The sequence below is a fragment of the Bos indicus genome, chromosome X (genome assembly GCF_029378745.1).
Source record: "Bos indicus isolate NIAB-ARS_2022 breed Sahiwal x Tharparkar chromosome X, NIAB-ARS_B.indTharparkar_mat_pri_1.0, whole genome shotgun sequence".
Lineage (NCBI taxonomy): Eukaryota > Metazoa > Chordata > Mammalia > Artiodactyla > Bovidae > Bos > Bos indicus.
Window position 1 is genome coordinate 84,162,400 of NC_091789.1, and position 18,751 is coordinate 84,181,150.

General features: G+C 42.5%; 1 protein-coding gene across 1 annotated transcript; it reads left to right on the forward strand.

The window, feature by feature from the left end:
• The first annotated feature begins 7,454 nt into the window (after positions 1–7,454).
• LOC109555393 (small ribosomal subunit protein eS4, X isoform) lies at positions 7,455–11,951 on the forward strand. The gene is made up of 7 exons (XM_019956243.2): positions 7,455–7,544; positions 8,456–8,533; positions 8,733–8,913; positions 9,136–9,233; positions 10,364–10,535; positions 11,114–11,271; positions 11,782–11,951. The coding sequence occupies exons 1-7, from the start codon at positions 7,542–7,544 to the stop codon at positions 11,881–11,883; spliced, it is 792 nt and encodes a 263-aa protein (XP_019811802.1). The 5' UTR covers positions 7,455–7,541; the 3' UTR covers positions 11,884–11,951.
• Positions 11,952–18,751: the final 6,800 nt, after the last annotated feature.

The window sequence follows — 18,751 nt, forward strand, 5'->3', positions numbered from 1 at the left end:
ACAGCAAATTCCCACTGGGTATCTATTTTACATATTGTAATGTGTATGTTTCCATGCTACTCTCTCCATAAATCATAGCAAGATACTTACTCTATGACCCACCTCCTAGAGTAATGGAAATAAAAACAAAAATAAAGAAGTGGAACCTAATTAAGCTTAAAAGCTTCTGCACAGCAAGGGAAACTATAAACAAGGTGCAAAGACAGAATGGGAGAAAATAATAGCAAATGAAACAGCTGACAAAGGATTCATTTCCAAAATATACAAGCAGCTCATACAACTCAATACCAGAAAAACAAATAATCTGATCAAGACCTAAACAGACATTTCTTCAAAGAAGACATACAGACGGCTAAAAAGCACATGAAAAGATGCTCAACATCATTCACTATTACAGAAATGTAAATCAAAACTACCATGAGATAACACCTCATATCAGTCAGAATGGCCATCATCAAAAAGTCTACAAATGATAGTGTTCGAGAGGTTGCGGAGAAAAGGGAATCCTCTTGCACTGTTGGTGGGAATGGAGGACAGTATGGAGATTGTTTTCATATTATTTTACATTACAGGTTATTACAAGATTTTGAACATAGTTCCCTGTGCTATACAGTAGGACCTCCTTGTTCATCTATTTTATATATAGGAGTTTGTATCTGTTAATCCGAAACTCCTAATTTATCCCTCCCCCTGCCCTTTTCCCCTCTGGTAACCGGAAGTTTCTTTTCCATGTCTGTAAGTCTCTTTCTGTTTCGTAAATAAGTTCATTTGTATTATTATTTTAGATTGTATCAGATTTAGATCTGTATCACATATAGTGAAATGAAAGTCGCTCAGTCATGTCCTATTCTTTGCGACCCCATGGACAGTCCATGGAACACTCCAGGCCAGAATACTGGAACAGATCGCCGTTCCCTTCTCCAGGGGATCTTCCCAACCCAGGGATTGAACCCAGGTCCCCCGCATTGCAGGCAGATTCTTTACCAGCTGAGACACAAGGGAAGCCCAAGAACACTGGAGAGGGTAGTCTATCCCTTCTCCAGCAGATCTTCCTGACCCAGGAATCGAACCAGGGTTTCCTGCATTGCAGGCGGATTCTTTACCAACTGAGCTAAAGTGATACCATCTATTTTTCTTCCTCTGACTATTCCAGTTAGTATACTAATCTCTGTCTAGGTCTATCCATGTTGCTGAAAATGGTGTTGTTTCATTCTTTTTTGTGGCTAATATCCCTTGGACAGAGGAGCTTGGTGGGCTACAGTCCATGGGATCACAAGAGTCAGACATGACTTAGACACTAAACCACCACCGCATTCCATTGTATTTGTACTACATCTTCTTTATCCATTCATTTGTCAATGGAAACAGGTTGTTTCTATGTTCTGGATATTGTTAATAGTGCTGTTGTAAACACTGGGATGCATTTATCTTTTCCATGTGAATGTACTTAACATCACTTAAATGTACATTTAATTTTGTTTTTGGTTTTGGTTTTTTAAAAATATTTTGGCAGTGTTGCGTGGCATGTAGAATCTTAGTTCCCTAACCAGGGATCAAACTCTTGCCTCCTGCAGTGGAAGTTCAGAGTCTTAACCACTGGACAACCAAGGAAGTCCCCTAAATGTACATTTTATTTATCTATTTATTTTAAAATATTCGTTTATTTGGCTGAGTCGGGTCCCGCATGCAGGACCCTCATTGTGTCATGAGGGATCTTTCGTTGTGGCGGGCAGGCTCAGTAGTTTTGGTGTGCTGGCTTAGTTGCCCCATGGCATGTGGGATCTTAGTTCCCGGACCAGGGGTCACCAGGGATCGAACCCATGTCCCCTGCATTGGAAGGTGGATTGTTAACCAGTGGACCACCAGGGAAGTCCCTAAATGTACATTCTAAAATGGTCAAAATGGTAAATATTATGTATTTGTTGTTGTTTAGTCACTAAGTCATGTCCCCATGGACTATAGCCTGCCAGGCTCCTCTGTCCATGGGATTTCCCAGGCAAGAATTCTGGAGTGGGTTGCCATTTCTTTCTCCAGGGGATCTTCCCAACCCAGGGATTGAACTTGGTCTCTTGTATCTCCTGCATTGGTAGGCAGATTCTTTACCACTGAGCCACCAGGAAACCCCAATTAAAAATTAAGTTAAGAAAACACAACTGATTTAACATATGTTGGCCAGGGCATGGTGCAACTGGAACACTGAAAATGGGGATGTAAAATATTACAACCACTTTGGAAAACAGTTTGGCAATTTTTTCAAAAAATTAAAACATACATCTGCCATATGACCTAGCCTTCCACTTGTAGGTTTTCACCAAGAGAAATATAAACATTTGCTCATAAAAAGACTTGTATAGAAATGTTCATAGCAGCTTCATCTGTAATTGCTTAAAACTGGAAACAATGCAAATGTCTATCCACAAGTGAATGGGATAAACTACTTATGGTATTAGTCGCTCAGTCGTGCCCGACTCTTTGCGACCCCATGGACTGCAGTCCACCAGGCTCCTCTGTCCATAAGATTTTCCAGGCAAGGATACTGGAGTGGGTTGCCATTTCCTTCTCCAGGAGATCTTCCCAACCCAGGGATCGAACCTGGGTCTCCTGCACTGCAGGCAGATTCATTACCGACTGAGCTACAAGGCATACATACATACATGTGTATATGCATATATGTACACATGTACTATATGATGTATACGAGGAACTACTAAGCAATAAAAGAATAAACTATTGATACATACAACAACATGAATGAATCTAAAAATAATTATGCTGAGTGAAAGATGCTAAACAAAAAAAGAGTACAGGCTGGAATATTTCCATTTATGCAAAATTCAAAAAAATGCAAATTAATCAGTAGTGACAGAAAGCAGATCAGCAGTTGCCTGGGAGTGCAGGGGGAGGAGCTGGACTGAGGAGTTACAAACAGACATGAGAAAACTTGGGGCTTATGGATATGTTCATTACATTAGTGACAAATGGTTTCACTAGGTTTATACACACATCAAAATTTGTCAGACTGCATACTTTAAATACGTGCCATTTACTATACATTGATTATTCCTCAATAAAGCTGTTGGAAAAACCCAAATTTCAGAAGGAAGCATCCAGAAGGGAATTGGAGCACTAATTCATTGACTGAGTCCCAATGTTCTATGCATTTGATACATCATCTCTTAAATTGAGTATGGTTATCCCTATTTTCCAAATAAAGCACCTGTGGTTCAGAGAAGTGAAGCCATGTACTCAAAGGCACACAGAGATAGATTCAAACTATGCTCTTTCACCTCTGCCTCACTGTCTCACAGGAATGTGAGAAAGTGAGGAGAAGGCTATGCTGGTTCGTTGATTGCTGACAATAAATCAATCAGGGAATCTGAGGCATGAAGGGCTACTCTTTAAGATGAAGACTGAGGGGCTTGGACCACTCCACTCATGGTGTGACTTATGAACATGAACCACTCATACACATCCTTTTCCTTTGGCAACCTGGGACAGGATGCTGGGGATGTATGTACATCTCAGTTCCCTACTCATTGTCTCCCATGCCCACACTTACAGAAATAGAACCATGCACTGCATGGTTTCATTTACGATATGTTAAAGCAGTTCTTACAAAACAATGAAGACAAAGATCATTCAACATATTGCAATGAGAAAATTGGTTAAGCATTTTGGGGAAAATAGATTTGTTTTCAGTTTATCTTTAATTCCATTTATCTTTATCAACCCCAAGTTGGTAAAGAACTAAATACATGTTATTAAATAGAATTGAGTATTTAGCAGATCTTTGAACTGAGAGTAACCTTCTAATCTTTGAATTGACAAGAAGAAATTACAAGAGAAAAGGTCAACAGATTTGGCTATATAAAATTTTGAAATTTGTACATAGAAAAATAAAATCAAAAGGAAAGTAATTGGTAAAAATATATGCCTCAAATATGACAAATGATGAACTTCTGTGTTCTGTAAAGCACCCATGCAAATTGATCAGAAAAACATGTCCCCAAAGATTAATAGGCAGAGATACTTCACACAAGGGGAAATGGAATGAGTAAACAAGCATATGACAAAATGTTCAACCACACTAGTGATTTTTTGAAGTGCAAATTAAAACAATTACGTTAGTAAAAGTTAAAAATAAGTGATTACCAGGCTGCCATGAGTATAGTAAAATTGCAAGGCTGCTCTGAGGAAGGTCTTTGGCAATACACAATACCACTATCAAAGTGTTCAGACCCTTAACACAGTGCTCCCTTTCCAACAGTTACTGCCAACCACTTGCATGGACTAAGCACAGATGCACCAGTTCTCCCAAATGGGAGTCTCCAGCCCAGATATCACACACCTGCGCTCAGGTTTGTGTCTATAAAGCATCTCCAGCTGGTCCTCCCCCTCAGTCCCACGTCGCACACACCAAACATACCTCCTCCTAGTTCCCCGTGAATGTGCTACTGAGTCACCAAACCAGAAACCTGGGAATCATCCTAATTACCTCCCTGTCCCTCACCCCTGCACATATGTCATTTCCTAGTCAGATTCTGCCAATACTCCATCTGCAATGTCTTTTGAATCTGCCCCCTCCTCCTCCACCCCACAATCACAGACCTGGGTCTCGCCTTTCTGTTTCTTGCTTGCATTGTTGAAACAGCCCTGACCCATCTCCTCCCTGACCCAAACCAGCCACACTTCCTTCAAACCATTCTAAAAGAAGCAGTCAGTTATCTTTCTGAAGCACAAAGCTGATTCTCTCCTCTTTAAAATCTTTCAGTGACTCCTCATTGTCTACCTACAGGCTAAAGTCCAAATTCTTAAGATTTAACAGCCCTCCATGTTCCCAACTGCCTCACCACCATCTTTCCTCTGAGAGCTTCTTCTAGCTTTCTGTCCCCTCCTCCCACCCTACCTTTCCACTATAATGTGAATTCTTTGAGACCAGGAACTAGATCTTAATCATCTCTGTTTCCCTGGCTCATAATACAGAATTTGACTCAGAGTAGGTACTCAATAAATGCTGGGTGAAGGAATGGATTTATTCTAAGGAAGTTGTTCCACTGAAGGAAAAAGCCATATAAAGGAAACTATTCACTGTAGCAACATTCATAATAAAGAAAAAGCACTAAAAACTAAATGTTCAACAGTAAGGAACTTTTATTAATTATGGGATATCCATTTAATGAAATATGACACAGTTGTTAAAATACTCATTATGAAGATTATGTAGCAACTCAGAAAGTGTTTAGTATAATAAAAGCAGAATGCAAAATGGTCTGTATGCTAGGAGTAAAATTATGTAAAAGTATGCATGCACACAAACCCATCAGAACAAGAACAGGAACAAGAACAAATGAATACAGATGATGTGTTTAGGGTGTTTGGGGAGGTACTGTTTTGTGATTTTCTTAGCTCTTTCCCAATTCCCTTTATTCTTGTTAGAATGTCATTTGTGCATAAATACAAATTGACAGAAAAAAAAAATATACTGGAAAAGGTGCTTTGATTCCGTCAAGTCCTTTGACAAGCTGTGGTACAAAAACAAACCAACCCTTGACCTGGGAGGCAAGAGATCAGCCTCCCTAACCCATCCCCCACTCCTAACCAGCTGTGTGATCTTAAGTAACATCTGAGGCTCTAACCAGCCATTTTTCCTATCCTCTCAAGCCAGAGGTCCCATGAACTTCCCATGGAATCCCTCACCCCCAAGTGAACTTCAATCATTTCTGTTGGCTGCACCACCATCTTCCCAATGCCCTCAGACTGAAAACCTCAGAATGCACCTTCTATTGTCTCACCAACTTCACTCTCTCTCTAATCCCCATCTCCAATCAATTGCCCCTTCTTGCCAATAATCATCTATAGCATGCTTTACTATAGACCTAATTTTAGACAAAGAGGATTTCCTGTCCATCTAGTTAGTGAGTACTGTCTGATTGAAAAAAGCCAACCATTTTTTCCTCTCTCTTGCTCCTCTACAAACTACGGGGGGATGAAAAGGAGGGCAGAGACAGAGACATGTAAAATGGAACCTCCTGGGTTAGGACTTTGACCTCATGGTCAGGGGAGGCCAGGCAGAGTCAGGGAGAGTATAGTGAGACTTGGCACAATGACTGGGATGTTGACTCAATTTGTTCATTCAACAAGTATTTACCAAGTGTTGGACATCACACTAACCTCTCTGTTAGGTGGCAAAGATGAATTAAGGCAGGCTCTTTAATGAAGATACTCACAATCTAGTGGAGGACAGATGAATAAACTAATTACAACCCGATCTGCTACTGTGTTGCCATTGAATTTGAACCGAGAACTCTGGGGCAGAAGAATGTGGCATGACCTTGCCTGAGGGGACTGGATTCTCACAGATCCAGAAGGACCTGAGCTGCATGCATCTCCAAGGTGGACAAGTGGGATTAGGTACCCAGGAAGAGTGCTGGGCTGTCCATGGCAGTTCCAAGCTGAGGGATCATCAGGTCCACTGTCAGGAGGCTTGAAAGAGGCAGTTTTGTCAGAGCAGTAACACCTTGGAGTGGCTTAAGCTTTGAGGTTTGGGATAGGGTAAGGGAGCAATGGGTGTCCTGATGAGTGCAGGAGGCAGGAGGTGAAAGGCAGAGGGACCTGAGGGGCCAGGCAGGAGGCCCAAGGGCACTTTCAAAGTAGGGAAATCACATGATTAGGTCTAAATTTTAGTTAGATAACCGGATGATCTCGAATGGCTCCTGTCTTCCCTGAGACTTTATGGTAAATGCCAAATGCACTGTACAGAAATGGAGGGGCAGAGTTCAAGCAGAGATCCTACCCTCCCACCCGCTACACTCCACCCCCTTGGCAATCTGTAGAGAAGCCAGAGGGAAAAAATATTGATTCTTCCCAACTTATAGTAAGGGCAGGTCGACTGGCTCCAGGGAACTCAGGAGAAGGAACACACAATAGGTTTAAGGAACAGTATTAGTTATTCATTTTAATGTATTCTTTAAAATTTATTTATTTGAAGTATAGTAGATTTACAAAGTTGTGTTACTTTCAAGTTGTACAGAAAAGTGATTCAGATATATACATATAGACATATATAGATATATATTATTTTTCAGATTCTTTTCTACTACAGTTTATTACACGATGTTAAATATAGTTCCTTGTGCTACACTGTAGGACCTTACTCATTTCAGTGTATTCTAGTGATTATACGGTCCTATATATGTGGGACTTAAAATAGCCTCACTTTAGGCAAGAGAGCTTGTCTAACTCATCTTGGTCCAGCACCTAACACAGAATCAAGCGCTCCAGAGGTTCCCAGCAAATACTGGAGGGATGAGGGCGGGAAAGGAGAGGGAGCAATTCGCCCTTGGGAGACACCCGTTTTTCCACGGCGATTTCCAAGCCCCGGACCTCTGACCTCCCACCAGTAGATGGCAAAATAGCCTTCTCGCGTGCCGTAAAAGGGCGGAGCTGGTAGGAGGGTCCAAGGTTCCTGCGCGCGCAGTCGCGGGCCCTGTTTTCTCCTCTCGCCGGAAGAAGGCGGGCCTCTTTTCGTGCCTAGCGCAGCCATGGTAAGGCGGATTCTTTGCGAGCTCTTGAAGCTCCATCAGCCTCCATCCTCCCAGGGCTGGGGCTGCCCGGGACTCCGGGACTCTCGCGGGGGGTGGTCGGGCCGAGGCGAAGGGAGAGGGGCCTAGTGGGGTGGGCACAGGCTGGGTAGATGGTGAGATCGAACACCAGCTTTCAGCTGTAGGGGGAAATTGGTACTGCTGGCGGGAAGGCCTTGGTATCTGGGCCGGCCACACCCGGCCACGCATCATGCGGCCCTGGGAGGAGCGGCTTGTTTCCCAGAATGGAGCCCCGGGTGGGCCCGGAGGATAGACGTCTGGCCCGGGGCAGGAGAAGAGATTCTTTCCGTCGTGTCTTTGGCACGCTCTGACTTTAGCTAATGTGATCGGTGAGATTCAGTATACGGCTTTAAAAAGGCTTCTTTTCGCACTTTAAGGTGAAAAATGATCTTAGCTACTTTAGAGTTTGAGGAAGCAGCTATTGGCACGTGGTTGTGCCAATATCTCAACAGCTAACACTTGAAAACCAGATACATTTCTAGAAGATTTCTGTTTGATATAGAAGCACAGATTGAGTTCTGGTCCATTTCTGTTACTGGCTGGCTGTGTGCCTTGAAGTCCATCCCCTGGCTGTTTCACCAGCAGTATCCTAGTAAAAACATCCTCTAGAAGCATACACACTTTTAAGTAGTAATATGTAAATAACTTAGTAACAGGAAATACTGTTCTTAGAGACAGTAATCAATTAACAGTAAGGAAACTGGTTGCAGTTTGCGGCACCTGTAGTATTTGCTGGGTACTGTGTGTGTGTTTTTGTTAAAGAGGAAACGATGCTGTTCTTTCGAGAATAATTGTGTAAGCTGTTCTTGAAAACACCTGAAACTATTTAACAGTATTAAAATCTGAAACTTTAGGCTCGGGGTCCCAAGAAGCACCTGAAACGCGTAGCAGCTCCAAAACATTGGATGCTGGATAAACTGACCGGTGTGTTTGTAAGTATCATTATATTGTAACCATGTTTTTTTACGTTGTATGTTTGAAACATTTTGTACTGTTACTGTATGTGTGGATATCCCTGATTACTGGATCGGAAAATTCACTGCCTGCCAGAGGTTCTTTTGGGGTCAGGGCAGTCTGAATCTCGGGACTTGAGAGGTACCTTTTTTAAAGTGATAAATTAATCATTTACAGGCCCCTCGTCCATCTACCGGCCCCCACAAGCTAAGGGAGTGTCTCCCCCTAATCATTTTCCTAAGGAATAGACTTAAGTATGCCCTAACTGGAGATGAAGTAAAGAAGATTTGCATGCAGCGTTTCATTAAGATCGATGGCAAAGTCCGCACAGATATAACCTACCCTGCTGGTTTTATGGGTAAGTGGTTAGTGATGGGCGCTTGGTGGTAGCCCCTTTGATATATTTTTGTAAATCTTGCTATCTAAAAAGGTGGTTGTATTAAATACTGGTGAACTTTTGTCAGAGTCGTTGCTGGTATTCAAAATGGGAAGCATATGGATATTTTTTCCTTATGTGGTTGTTGCTCAGCATGGTCTACTGGGGTGCACTGTAGTAACCTGAGTTATTGTTTGATATCAGATGTCATCAGCATTGATAAGACTGGAGAGAACTTTCGTTTGATCTATGACACCAAGGGTCGCTTTGCTGTTCATCGTATTACACCTGAGGAGGCCAAGGTGAGTGATGCAAGTACGCTGGGCTGTTGTTTTAAAATACTTGATTCTAAGTTACAGCCTGAATTAAGTACATGGGCTGATCCATTGTGAGGTAGGTAGATTAGGATTCCTTATAATCTTATACCTGGAAACATCTAGTCAGGTTAGCATCCTCAACAGATTGTTACCTTTTTTTATCGCAGAAATGAATTCGCACTGAACAGTGACTTCTGATTGCTGGTTTTTTTTTGTTTGAGGCAAGCAGAGTGACTTCTAGAAATGTTTGAGTATCTGAAGTGTGGGATAAGGGGCCAGAAAAACCCAATGTCTAGTCCAGTCGGCCTTTTGTCTAGCTTTATTCTGGAAAGGGGAAAGATATTAATGGAAAGGACCAATAGCCTTTGGGGCACTAATTTGAGATAACGCAAAAGGTTACAGACATTGATTATTTAATCCAGTTTGTTGTGGTTTTATGTATAAGTTCATGGCTTCTTCCATTATTGGCTGTAAATGAAGGTTAATTCAATTGGGTGATTCAGCTCCTAATTTCCTTAGCTGCCTGCATTGTTACCAGCAGGCTGGAGAGCATGTCCAATGGAATCAAGGTGATTTGATTCATTTAAAGAATATTTTGGGGAGTGAAAAATCCAAAAGTGAAATGGTTTGTGAAATAGTTGATTTGATGAACTGGTAATGCAATTGCCCTTTGTGAGACAAAATTCAATTGTGATATAGAGGGAGCCATTAAGAGGCACTTGTTAGCTGGGTGAGTAGAAGGGAAGAATTCAAGCTGTCCCAGACTTAACCTGAGAATGGGGCTGTAATTTGCATTTGAGAGGGGAGGAAATGGTGGTGATTAGCCCTCCTGGTAGTTCCCAGGTTGTGAGGCCTTCCAGTTCCTTGAACTTTTAGCCTTGGGGTTGATACAGTGCTACGAAGAAAACACATAAGAAATAGGAAGATTAATCTAGAAGGGGGGCCAGTGTGCAAGATGAATTTATTGGGGAGTGGGAAGAAAAGTCAAGAACACCATTATTCAGCTGTAGCTCTTTAGCTGCTGGTTACATCTTTAAAGTGGTGACAGAACTGTCGTACTCTGGAGCATAGTGCTTGTGAGCTGGACTGATGTGGCTAACCTTGTGTGTTTCTAGTATAAATTGTGCAAAGTAAGAAAGATATTTGTGGGAACAAAAGGAATCCCTCATCTGGTAACCCATGATGCTCGTACCATCCGTTACCCTGATCCCCTCATCAAGGTGAATGATACCATTCAGATTGACTTGGAGACTGGCAAGATTACTGATTTCATCAAATTTGACACTGGTAAGCAGCCTCTGCTACATAGGCATTCTCTTTAGGCAGAATTCTCATAGGCAGGCATAAGAGCTGTACTTTGCTTTTAATTTTTAAATTGATTGAATCTAGGACTTGAACAAGGTCTGGGTACAGGGTTTTATTTTTTGGGTTTGTGGTCTAATATGCACCTAATTCGGAGAAGGCAATGGCACCCCACTCCAGTACTCTTGCGTGGAAAATCCCATGGATGGAGGAGCCTGGTAGGCTGCCGTCTATGGGGTCACACAGAGTCGGACACGACTGAAGTGACTTAGCAGCAGCATGCACCTAATTAGCAACCAAAGCTAGATGTCTTTTGTTGATATAGTAACAGATCAGGAACAAGGCAAGTCTTTTAAGAAATGTTCAGTGAATATGTAAAAGCAAAGCCTTGTGTCATTGTAGTTTTCTGGTGGCCATGAGGGAATTGAGATACAGCCTTTTGTAATTGACTCATCCTCCAAATCTGTTCACAACAGTAGCAGAAAATTAATTGTACCTTGAAAGATTAACAACTTTGTTTGAAACCTGTCTCTCTCATTGACTACCATTTCCTTCCTATATAGGTAACCTGTGCATGGTGACTGGAGGTGCTAACCTGGGAAGAATTGGTGTGATTACAAACCGGGAGAGGCATCCAGGTTCTTTTGATGTAGTTCATGTGAAAGATGCGAACGGCAACAGCTTTGCCACACGGCTCTCAAACATTTTCGTTATTGGCAAAGTAAGTCTGGGTTTCTCTAGTCCAGGGAAACCTGTAAAATGCTGGGATTGTAGCTCCTGGTTCCTGCTAAAGTGTTATAAAATAAAGCCTCCTCTGGGATAGGGCTTACAGCAGGGCTGAGGCAAACCTGTGCTTTTTCAGCATCACAGTATGGGGTGTGGGGACCGGATCACCTGGGTTGGTGAAAAGTGCCAGTAATGGGATGAATATACCTTATAGTTTGGCTCTTTAATTTGTACCTGTGGGAGATTGTGGGGGTAGGGGGTAAGCTAATGCTTGGCCTTGGGCACAATTGCAATATATCTAAGACTAGTTATGAAGGATATTGTAGTTTGCATTTACATACATGGGCAAAAAATTTTAAATGGGTATTTCAGATAAATGACTGCCTGACTGTTGCTGAGTGCTTTCACAAACAGGTTTCTCTTCCTCTTGACAAACATAAACATAACATGTGCCAGCCTGTTAATGGTGTGTAGCAGGTTTTGATTCTCCTCTTTTCTCCTCCAGGGCAACAAACCGTGGATCTCTCTTCCCCGTGGAAAGGGTATTCGCCTTACTATTGCTGAGGAGAGAGATAAGAGATTGGCAGCCAAACAGAGCAGTGGATAAAATGATCTCTATGTGATGTGATTGGAAAAGTCTTTGTAATTAAAGATAATACCAAGTGATTAATAGTATCTTTGGTGTTTGCTGTGGTTTGGGTTTTTGGTTTGTTTGCTTGCTTTGAATTTTCAGGCAGGCTTGGCATTCTGGGATATGATGTCCCCTATAGGCTAGACTTCAATGATGGTAGGAGAACATATCAAACCTTGGCAAGAAGGAGAAGCAAGTAAATATTTTATACATAGTATCTTTTTTTTTTTAATCCCCCTCTTTTCTCTGGTCTTTATTGCACTACCCCATATATAAGCCTGGCTCATCTGTTTTTCCCACTTCTGTGCCCAGCTTGCCAAATGGCAGGGTAAAAATGTCCAGTTTTGAATACAGGTATGGACTCTTGTTGCCAAGCAATACACTTGCTTGGACTTTATCATTTTCCAGCTGCTATAGCATTCAGTCCTCAACTCCATTTCTCAGGACTGCAAAATCATGTTTTTACCAGTCTTGGGAGGCACCTCTGTTGGCAAGGGGCCAGCAGTTAAGACCTATTCCTCATTTCAAACTCTAGGCTTCTTACAAGTGTCAATTACCCTGTGTGTGATATCAACCAGCATGTCTTCCTGCTAAGACCTAAAACCACCTTGGCTTCCCATAGCAGAGCTTTTCTCAATCTTTATATGGGAGCAGGGTGGGGGAGGGGATAGCTGTCCTGTGTTGGATGTTGGGTAGCATCCCTGGCCCCTAACCCACTAGAACAGCGCTTTTGTTCTTCCTGGTTGTGATAACGAGAAACTGACTTGAGGTAATGCCAGATCCCCCAGAGGAGCAAAATGCCCATGTGTTAACCACTGCCCTGTATATATCACCTTCACGTAACGTCTAGCTACAGACTGCTCAAAACAACTAAGTCTCCCTTTTCTGGTATCCCTGGTGCCCAGGCCTGTGGGTTCAGTGGACCAGGAAGCCTGCTGAGGAGCTGTAGCTTGGGGCAACATCCTTTTCCCCAGGCTGAGTCCTGGGCTTGGAGTCAAGCCAAAGAACTGAACAAACAACATACTAGCAAAAACTGCCCAGGGGTCTCCTAGACCCAGATTTGGCCCCACAGGACATCCCTGCCTTCCATATTGCAAAATAAAGCACAACTTGGGGCTAACGGAACTCTGCTTAAGCAGCCTAAAGGGAATTTCTGCAGAACTGGGTCCAGCCAAGTAGAGGGGTGCCGAAAAGGGCTTGCCAGTCATGTTACTTATAGCCTTTTCTTGCCAAGAGTGGAGCTTATCCAGAAGCAGTTATGAGGGGCCAGATCAGAAGTAATTTTTATGGTGCCCCTTGAGAAATGGAGACTAAAGGATTAGAAGGCAGGGGACCTGAATGCAGCTGTATTCTCTTGCTGCCACCCTGCTCAGTGTGCTTTCTAGCTTTGTCCTGTCTCAGCTCAACAGATGATGGAAATGATTTGTTGAAGTTTAGTTAAGGAACCAAAGCAAATATGGAGGAGGAGAGGCCTCCAGGTTGGTTCTTTGCACAAGTACAGCGGTATCCTAGATGCTCACTGGGCCACCCATCTTGTCCAAATGGGGAATTGGTGTTACTTGGCTGCATTCTCCTCACATCACCAGGGATTTTTATATTTATTCATTTGGCTATGTTGGGTTTTAGCTGCAGCACAGGGAATCTAGTCAAAGCTATGGTTGTGTATGAATGTAAGAGTTGGACTATAAAGAAAGCTGAGACCTGAAGAATTGATGCTTTTGAACTGTGGTGTTGGAGAAGACTCTTGAGGGTCCCTTGGACTGCAAGGAGATCCAACCAGTCCATCCTAAAGGAAATCAGTCCTGAATATTCATTGGAAGGACTGATTGATGCTGACGCTAAAACTCCAATACTTTGGCCACCTGATGCAAAGAATTGACTCATTGGAAAAGACCCTGATGCTGGGAAAGATTGAAGGCAGGAGGAGAAGGGGACAACAGAGGATGAGATGGCTAGATGGCATCACCGACTCGATGGACACTTTGAGCAAGCTCTGGGAGTTGGTGATGGACAGGGAAGCCTGGCGTGCTGCAGTCCATGGGGTCACAGAGAGTCGGACACGAAAGAGTGAACTGAACACGGAATCTTTAGTTGTGGCCTGTGAGATCTAGTTTCCTGAGCAGGGGTTGAACCCGGGCCCCCTGCACTGGGAATGCAGAGTCTTAGCCACTGGACCACAGAGAAGTCCCTTTTACAACCTAAGTTTATTTTGGTTTTTTATTTGTTAAACTAGCACAGGGATTTTTTTTAAGCAACTAGCCCCAATGTGCAGATTTCCATCCTCACACCAGGTTGTATTACTTGACTTAGCCCAAAGCAGCCTGTATCACTGGAAAGAGATACAGTTTCCAAATAATATGGCTTGGGTCATTGTAGACTGTTTAAGACTTCCAGTTTGATTCATAAAATCTTAGAGCTCGAGAGAACCTTAGAGATCATCTCAGCAGAAAGGCAAATGGTCCTGAGATAAAAATGACTGCAGTGAGCAGAACTTGTGGGGGTTTGATTTACTTCCCTTGTGCATTCAGCAGACTGGGCCTCATGGTCCACTCAGGGCAGCACAGTACAGATTTGAATGACAGCAAGAATGAACGGTTCTATGAAGACCTACAAGACCTTTTAGAACTAACACCCCAAAAAGATATCCTTTTCATTATAGGGGACTGGAATGCAAAAGTAGGAAGTCAAGAAACACCTGGAGTAACAGGCAAATTTGGCCTTGGAGTACGGAATGAAGCAGGGCAAAGGCTAATAGAGTTTTGCCAAGAGAACGCACTGATCATAGCAAACACCCTCTTCCACAACACAAGAGAAGACTCTATACATGGACATCACCAGATGGTCAACACCGAAATCAGATTGATTCTATTCTTTGCACCCAAAGATGGAGAAGCTCTATACAGTCAGCAAAAACAAGACTGGGAGCTGACTGTGCCTCAGATCATGAACTCCTTATTGCCAAATTCAGACTTAAATTGAAGAAAGTAGGGAAAACCACTAGACCATTCAGGTATGACCTAAATAAAGTCCCTTATAATTATACAGTGGAAGTGAGAAATAGATTTAAGGGACTAAATCTGATAGAGTGCCTGATGAATTATGGACAGAGGTTCATGACATTGTACAGGAGACAGGGATCAAGACCATCCCCATGGAAAAGAAATGCAAAAAAGCAAAATGGCTGTCTGAGGAGGCCTTACAAATAGCTGTGAAAAGAAGAGAAATGAAAAGCAAAGGAGAAAAGGAAAGATATAAGCATCTGAATGCAGAGTTCCAAAGAATAGCAAGGAGAGATAAGAAAGCCTTCCTCAGCGATCAATGCAAAGAAATAGAGGAAAACAACAGAATGGGAAAGACTAGAGATCTCTTTCAGAAAATTAGAGATACCAAGGGAACATTTCATGCAAAGACAGGCTCGATAAAGGACAGAAATGGCATGGGCCTAACAGAAGCAGAAGATATTAAGAGGTGTCAAGAATACACAGAAGAACTGTACAAAAAAGATCTTCACGACCAAGATAATCATGATGGTGTGATCACTCACCTAGAGCCAGACATCTTGGAATGTGAAGTCAAGTGGGTCTTAGAAAGCATCACTACAAACAAAGCTAGTGGAGGTGATGGAATTCCAGTTGAGCTATTTCAAATCCTGAAAGATGATGCTGTGAAAGTGCTGCACTTAATATGCCAGCAAATTTGGAAAACTCAGCAGTGGCCACAGGACTGGAAAAGGTCCGTTTTCATTCCAACCCCAAAGAAAGGCAATGCCAAAGAATGCTCAAACTACCACACAATTGCACTCATCTCACACGCTAGTAAAGTAATGCTCAAAATTCTCCAAGCCAGGCTTCAGCAATATGTGAACCGTGAATTTCTAGATGTTCAACCTGGTTTTAAGAAAGGCAGAGGAACCAGAGATCAAATTGCCAACATCCTCTGGATCACGGAAAAAGCAAGAGAGTTCCAGAAAAACATCTATTTCTGCTTTATTGACTATGCCAAAGCCTTTGACTGTGTGGATCACAATAAACTGTGGAAAATTTTGAAAGAGATGGGAATACCAGACCACCTGACCTGCCTCTTGGGAAACCTGTATGCAAGTCAGGAAGCAACAGTTAGAACTGGACATGGACCAACAGATTGGTTCTAAATAGGAAAAGGAGTATGTCAAGGCTGTATATTGTCACCCTGCTTATTTAACTTCTATGCAGAGTACATCATGAGAAATGCTGGGCTGGAAGAAGCACAAGCTGGAATCAAGATTGCCAGGAGAAATATCAATAACTTCAGTTATGCAGATGACACCACCCTTATGGCAGAAAGTGAAGAAGAACTAAAAAGCCTCTTGATGAAAGTGAAAGAGGAGAGTGAAAAAGTTGGCTTAAGGCTCAACATTCAGAAAACAAAGATCATGGCATCTGGTCCCATCACTTCATGGGAAATCAGTGGGGAAAGAGTGGAAACAGTGTCAGACTTTATTTTTTTGGGCTCCAAAATCACTGCAGATGGTGACTGCAGCCATGAAATTAAAAGATGCTTACTCCTTGGAAAGAAAGTTATGACCAACCTAGACGGCATATTAAAAAGCAGAGACATTACTTTGCCAACAAAGGTCCGTCTAGTCAAGGCTATTGTTTTTCCAGTGGTCATGTATGGATGTGAGAATTGGACTGTGAAGAAAGCTGAGTGCTGAAGAACTGATGCTTTTGAACTGTGGTGTTGAAGAAGACTCTTGCGAGTCCCTTGGACTGCAAGGAGATCCAACCAGTCCATCCTAAAGGAGACCAGTCCTGGGTGTTCATTGGAAGGAGTGATGCTGAGGCTGAAACTCCAATACTTTGGCCACCTTATGTGAAGAGTTGACTCATTGGAAAAGACCCTGATGCTGGGAGGGATTGGGGGCAGGAGGAGAAGGGGACGACAGAGGATGAGATGGCTGGATGGCATCACCAACTTGATGGACATGAGTTTGGGTAAACTCCAGGAGTTGGTGATGGACAGGGAGGCCTGGCATGCTGCGATTTATGGGGTTGCAAATAGTCGGACATAACTGAGCAACTGAACTGAACTGAAGAATACAAACAGCCAAGACTTGTGTAGAACTTTATAGTCTACAAGAGCCCTCTTGATTTTTTTGAGATCCTAATCCTGTGTTCGTTGCTAAACCAGATGTTACAGGAAGAGCCACATCCATCCCATTGCCCCTGACCCAAGACAATCAGTTCTAGCCCAAGTCTTTCCCATCTCAAAGTTAAAATGAAAGTGAAGTCACTCAGTCGTGTCCAACTCTTTGTGACCCCATGGACTGTAGCCTACCAGGGTCCTCTGTCCATAGGAATTTTCAGGCAAGAGTACTGGAGTGGGTTGCCACTTCTTCTCCAGGAGATCTTCCCAACCCAGGGATCGAACCCAGGTCTCCCACATTGTAGGCAGACGCTTTACCGTCTGAGCCACCAGGGAAGTCTTCCCATCTCATGTCACAACAAATTCCATCTTATCAGTTACTCAAGTCAAACATTTCGGATGTGTCCTCACTTTGACTCGGTTTCTCATGCTCTACACATAATTTTCATAATTTTATTAGAAAATTCTGTTGGCTCTCCCTTCAAAATGTATGATAATCATAATGAGTCTTTATCTTTCTGTGATAAATACTGAAGGATCTGCAGAAGAAATGACAAGCAATCTGAAATTTGCTTTAAAATAATCTAGTGAGTAGGCAATAACAATGAAACAAGATTGACCACATACTGATAATGTTGAAGCTGGGTAATGGGTCCATGGGGTTTGCTACACCAGTCACAACACTTCTGTATATGTTTGACATTTTTCACGTTTTAAACTTATAAAGGGACAAATAGATAAATTCTATGGTGTGTGCCCTCCCCATTCACACTACCCCCCTCAAACAATATCAGACCATTTCTCATCACCTGCATTGCTACTACCCTGATCTGAGACACCAACAACTCTCACCTACATTATAGATTATAGCATTAACCCCAGACTGGCTTCCTGGCTTTGTGGGATTTTACTTCCCCAACCAGGGATCGAACCCACAACCCCTGCAGTGGAAGTGCAGAGTTCTAACCACTGTATAGCTAGGGAAGTCTCAGAGGGATACTGTTTAAAGTAAGTCAGCTCAGATCACTCATTTTTCCAGAGGCCCCAGTGGCTCCCATCTTACTCAGACTAAAAACCATAGTCAACACAAGGTCCCATGAGGCCTCCCACAGTCCGGCCTCTGACTTCATTTTCTATTACTCTCCCCCTGCTCAATCTGTGCCAGCTACACTGGCCTCCTGCTGTTTCTTTTTTGTTTGTTTTGGTTTTGTTTTTAGTGTTTTGTTTCTGCTACTGTGTCTTGAACTAGAGAAGTACTCTACTGTCTTAGCACCCTGCATGGACTCTTTTTTTTTCCTTAATATATATATTTTATTGAAGTGTAGTTGACTTACAATATTTCAGGTTTACAGCAAAGTGATTCAGTTATACACATACACGTATATTATTTTTCAGATTATTTTCCATTATAGGTTATTATAAGAAAAAATATGGAATGTGTCACGAATTTGTGTCATCCTTGCACAGTTCAGTTCAGTTCAGTCACTCAGTCATGTCCGACTCTGTGACTCCATGAATTGCAGCACGCTAGGCCTCCTTGTACCATGCTAATCTCTATTGTTCCAATTTTAGTATATGTGCTGCCAAAGTGCACACATGGACTCTTTTTTCATATAGCTAGTTTATATGATAAACTTTTTCAAATATTGGGTTGGTCAAAATGTTCATTTTTGTTGTTGTTGTAAGATGGCTGTAGTAGCACTTAACTTCATTTTAAACA

Excerpts from the sequence above, each read along its gene's own strand:
- LOC109555393 (XM_019956243.2), top strand. Across the intron at positions 8,534-8,732 it reads ATAAACTGACCGGTGTGTTT|GCCCCTCGTCCATCTACCGG; the intron begins GTAAGTATCATT and ends AATCATTTACAG. Across the intron at positions 10,536-11,113 it reads TTTCATCAAATTTGACACTG|GTAACCTGTGCATGGTGACT; the intron begins GTAAGCAGCCTC and ends CTTCCTATATAG.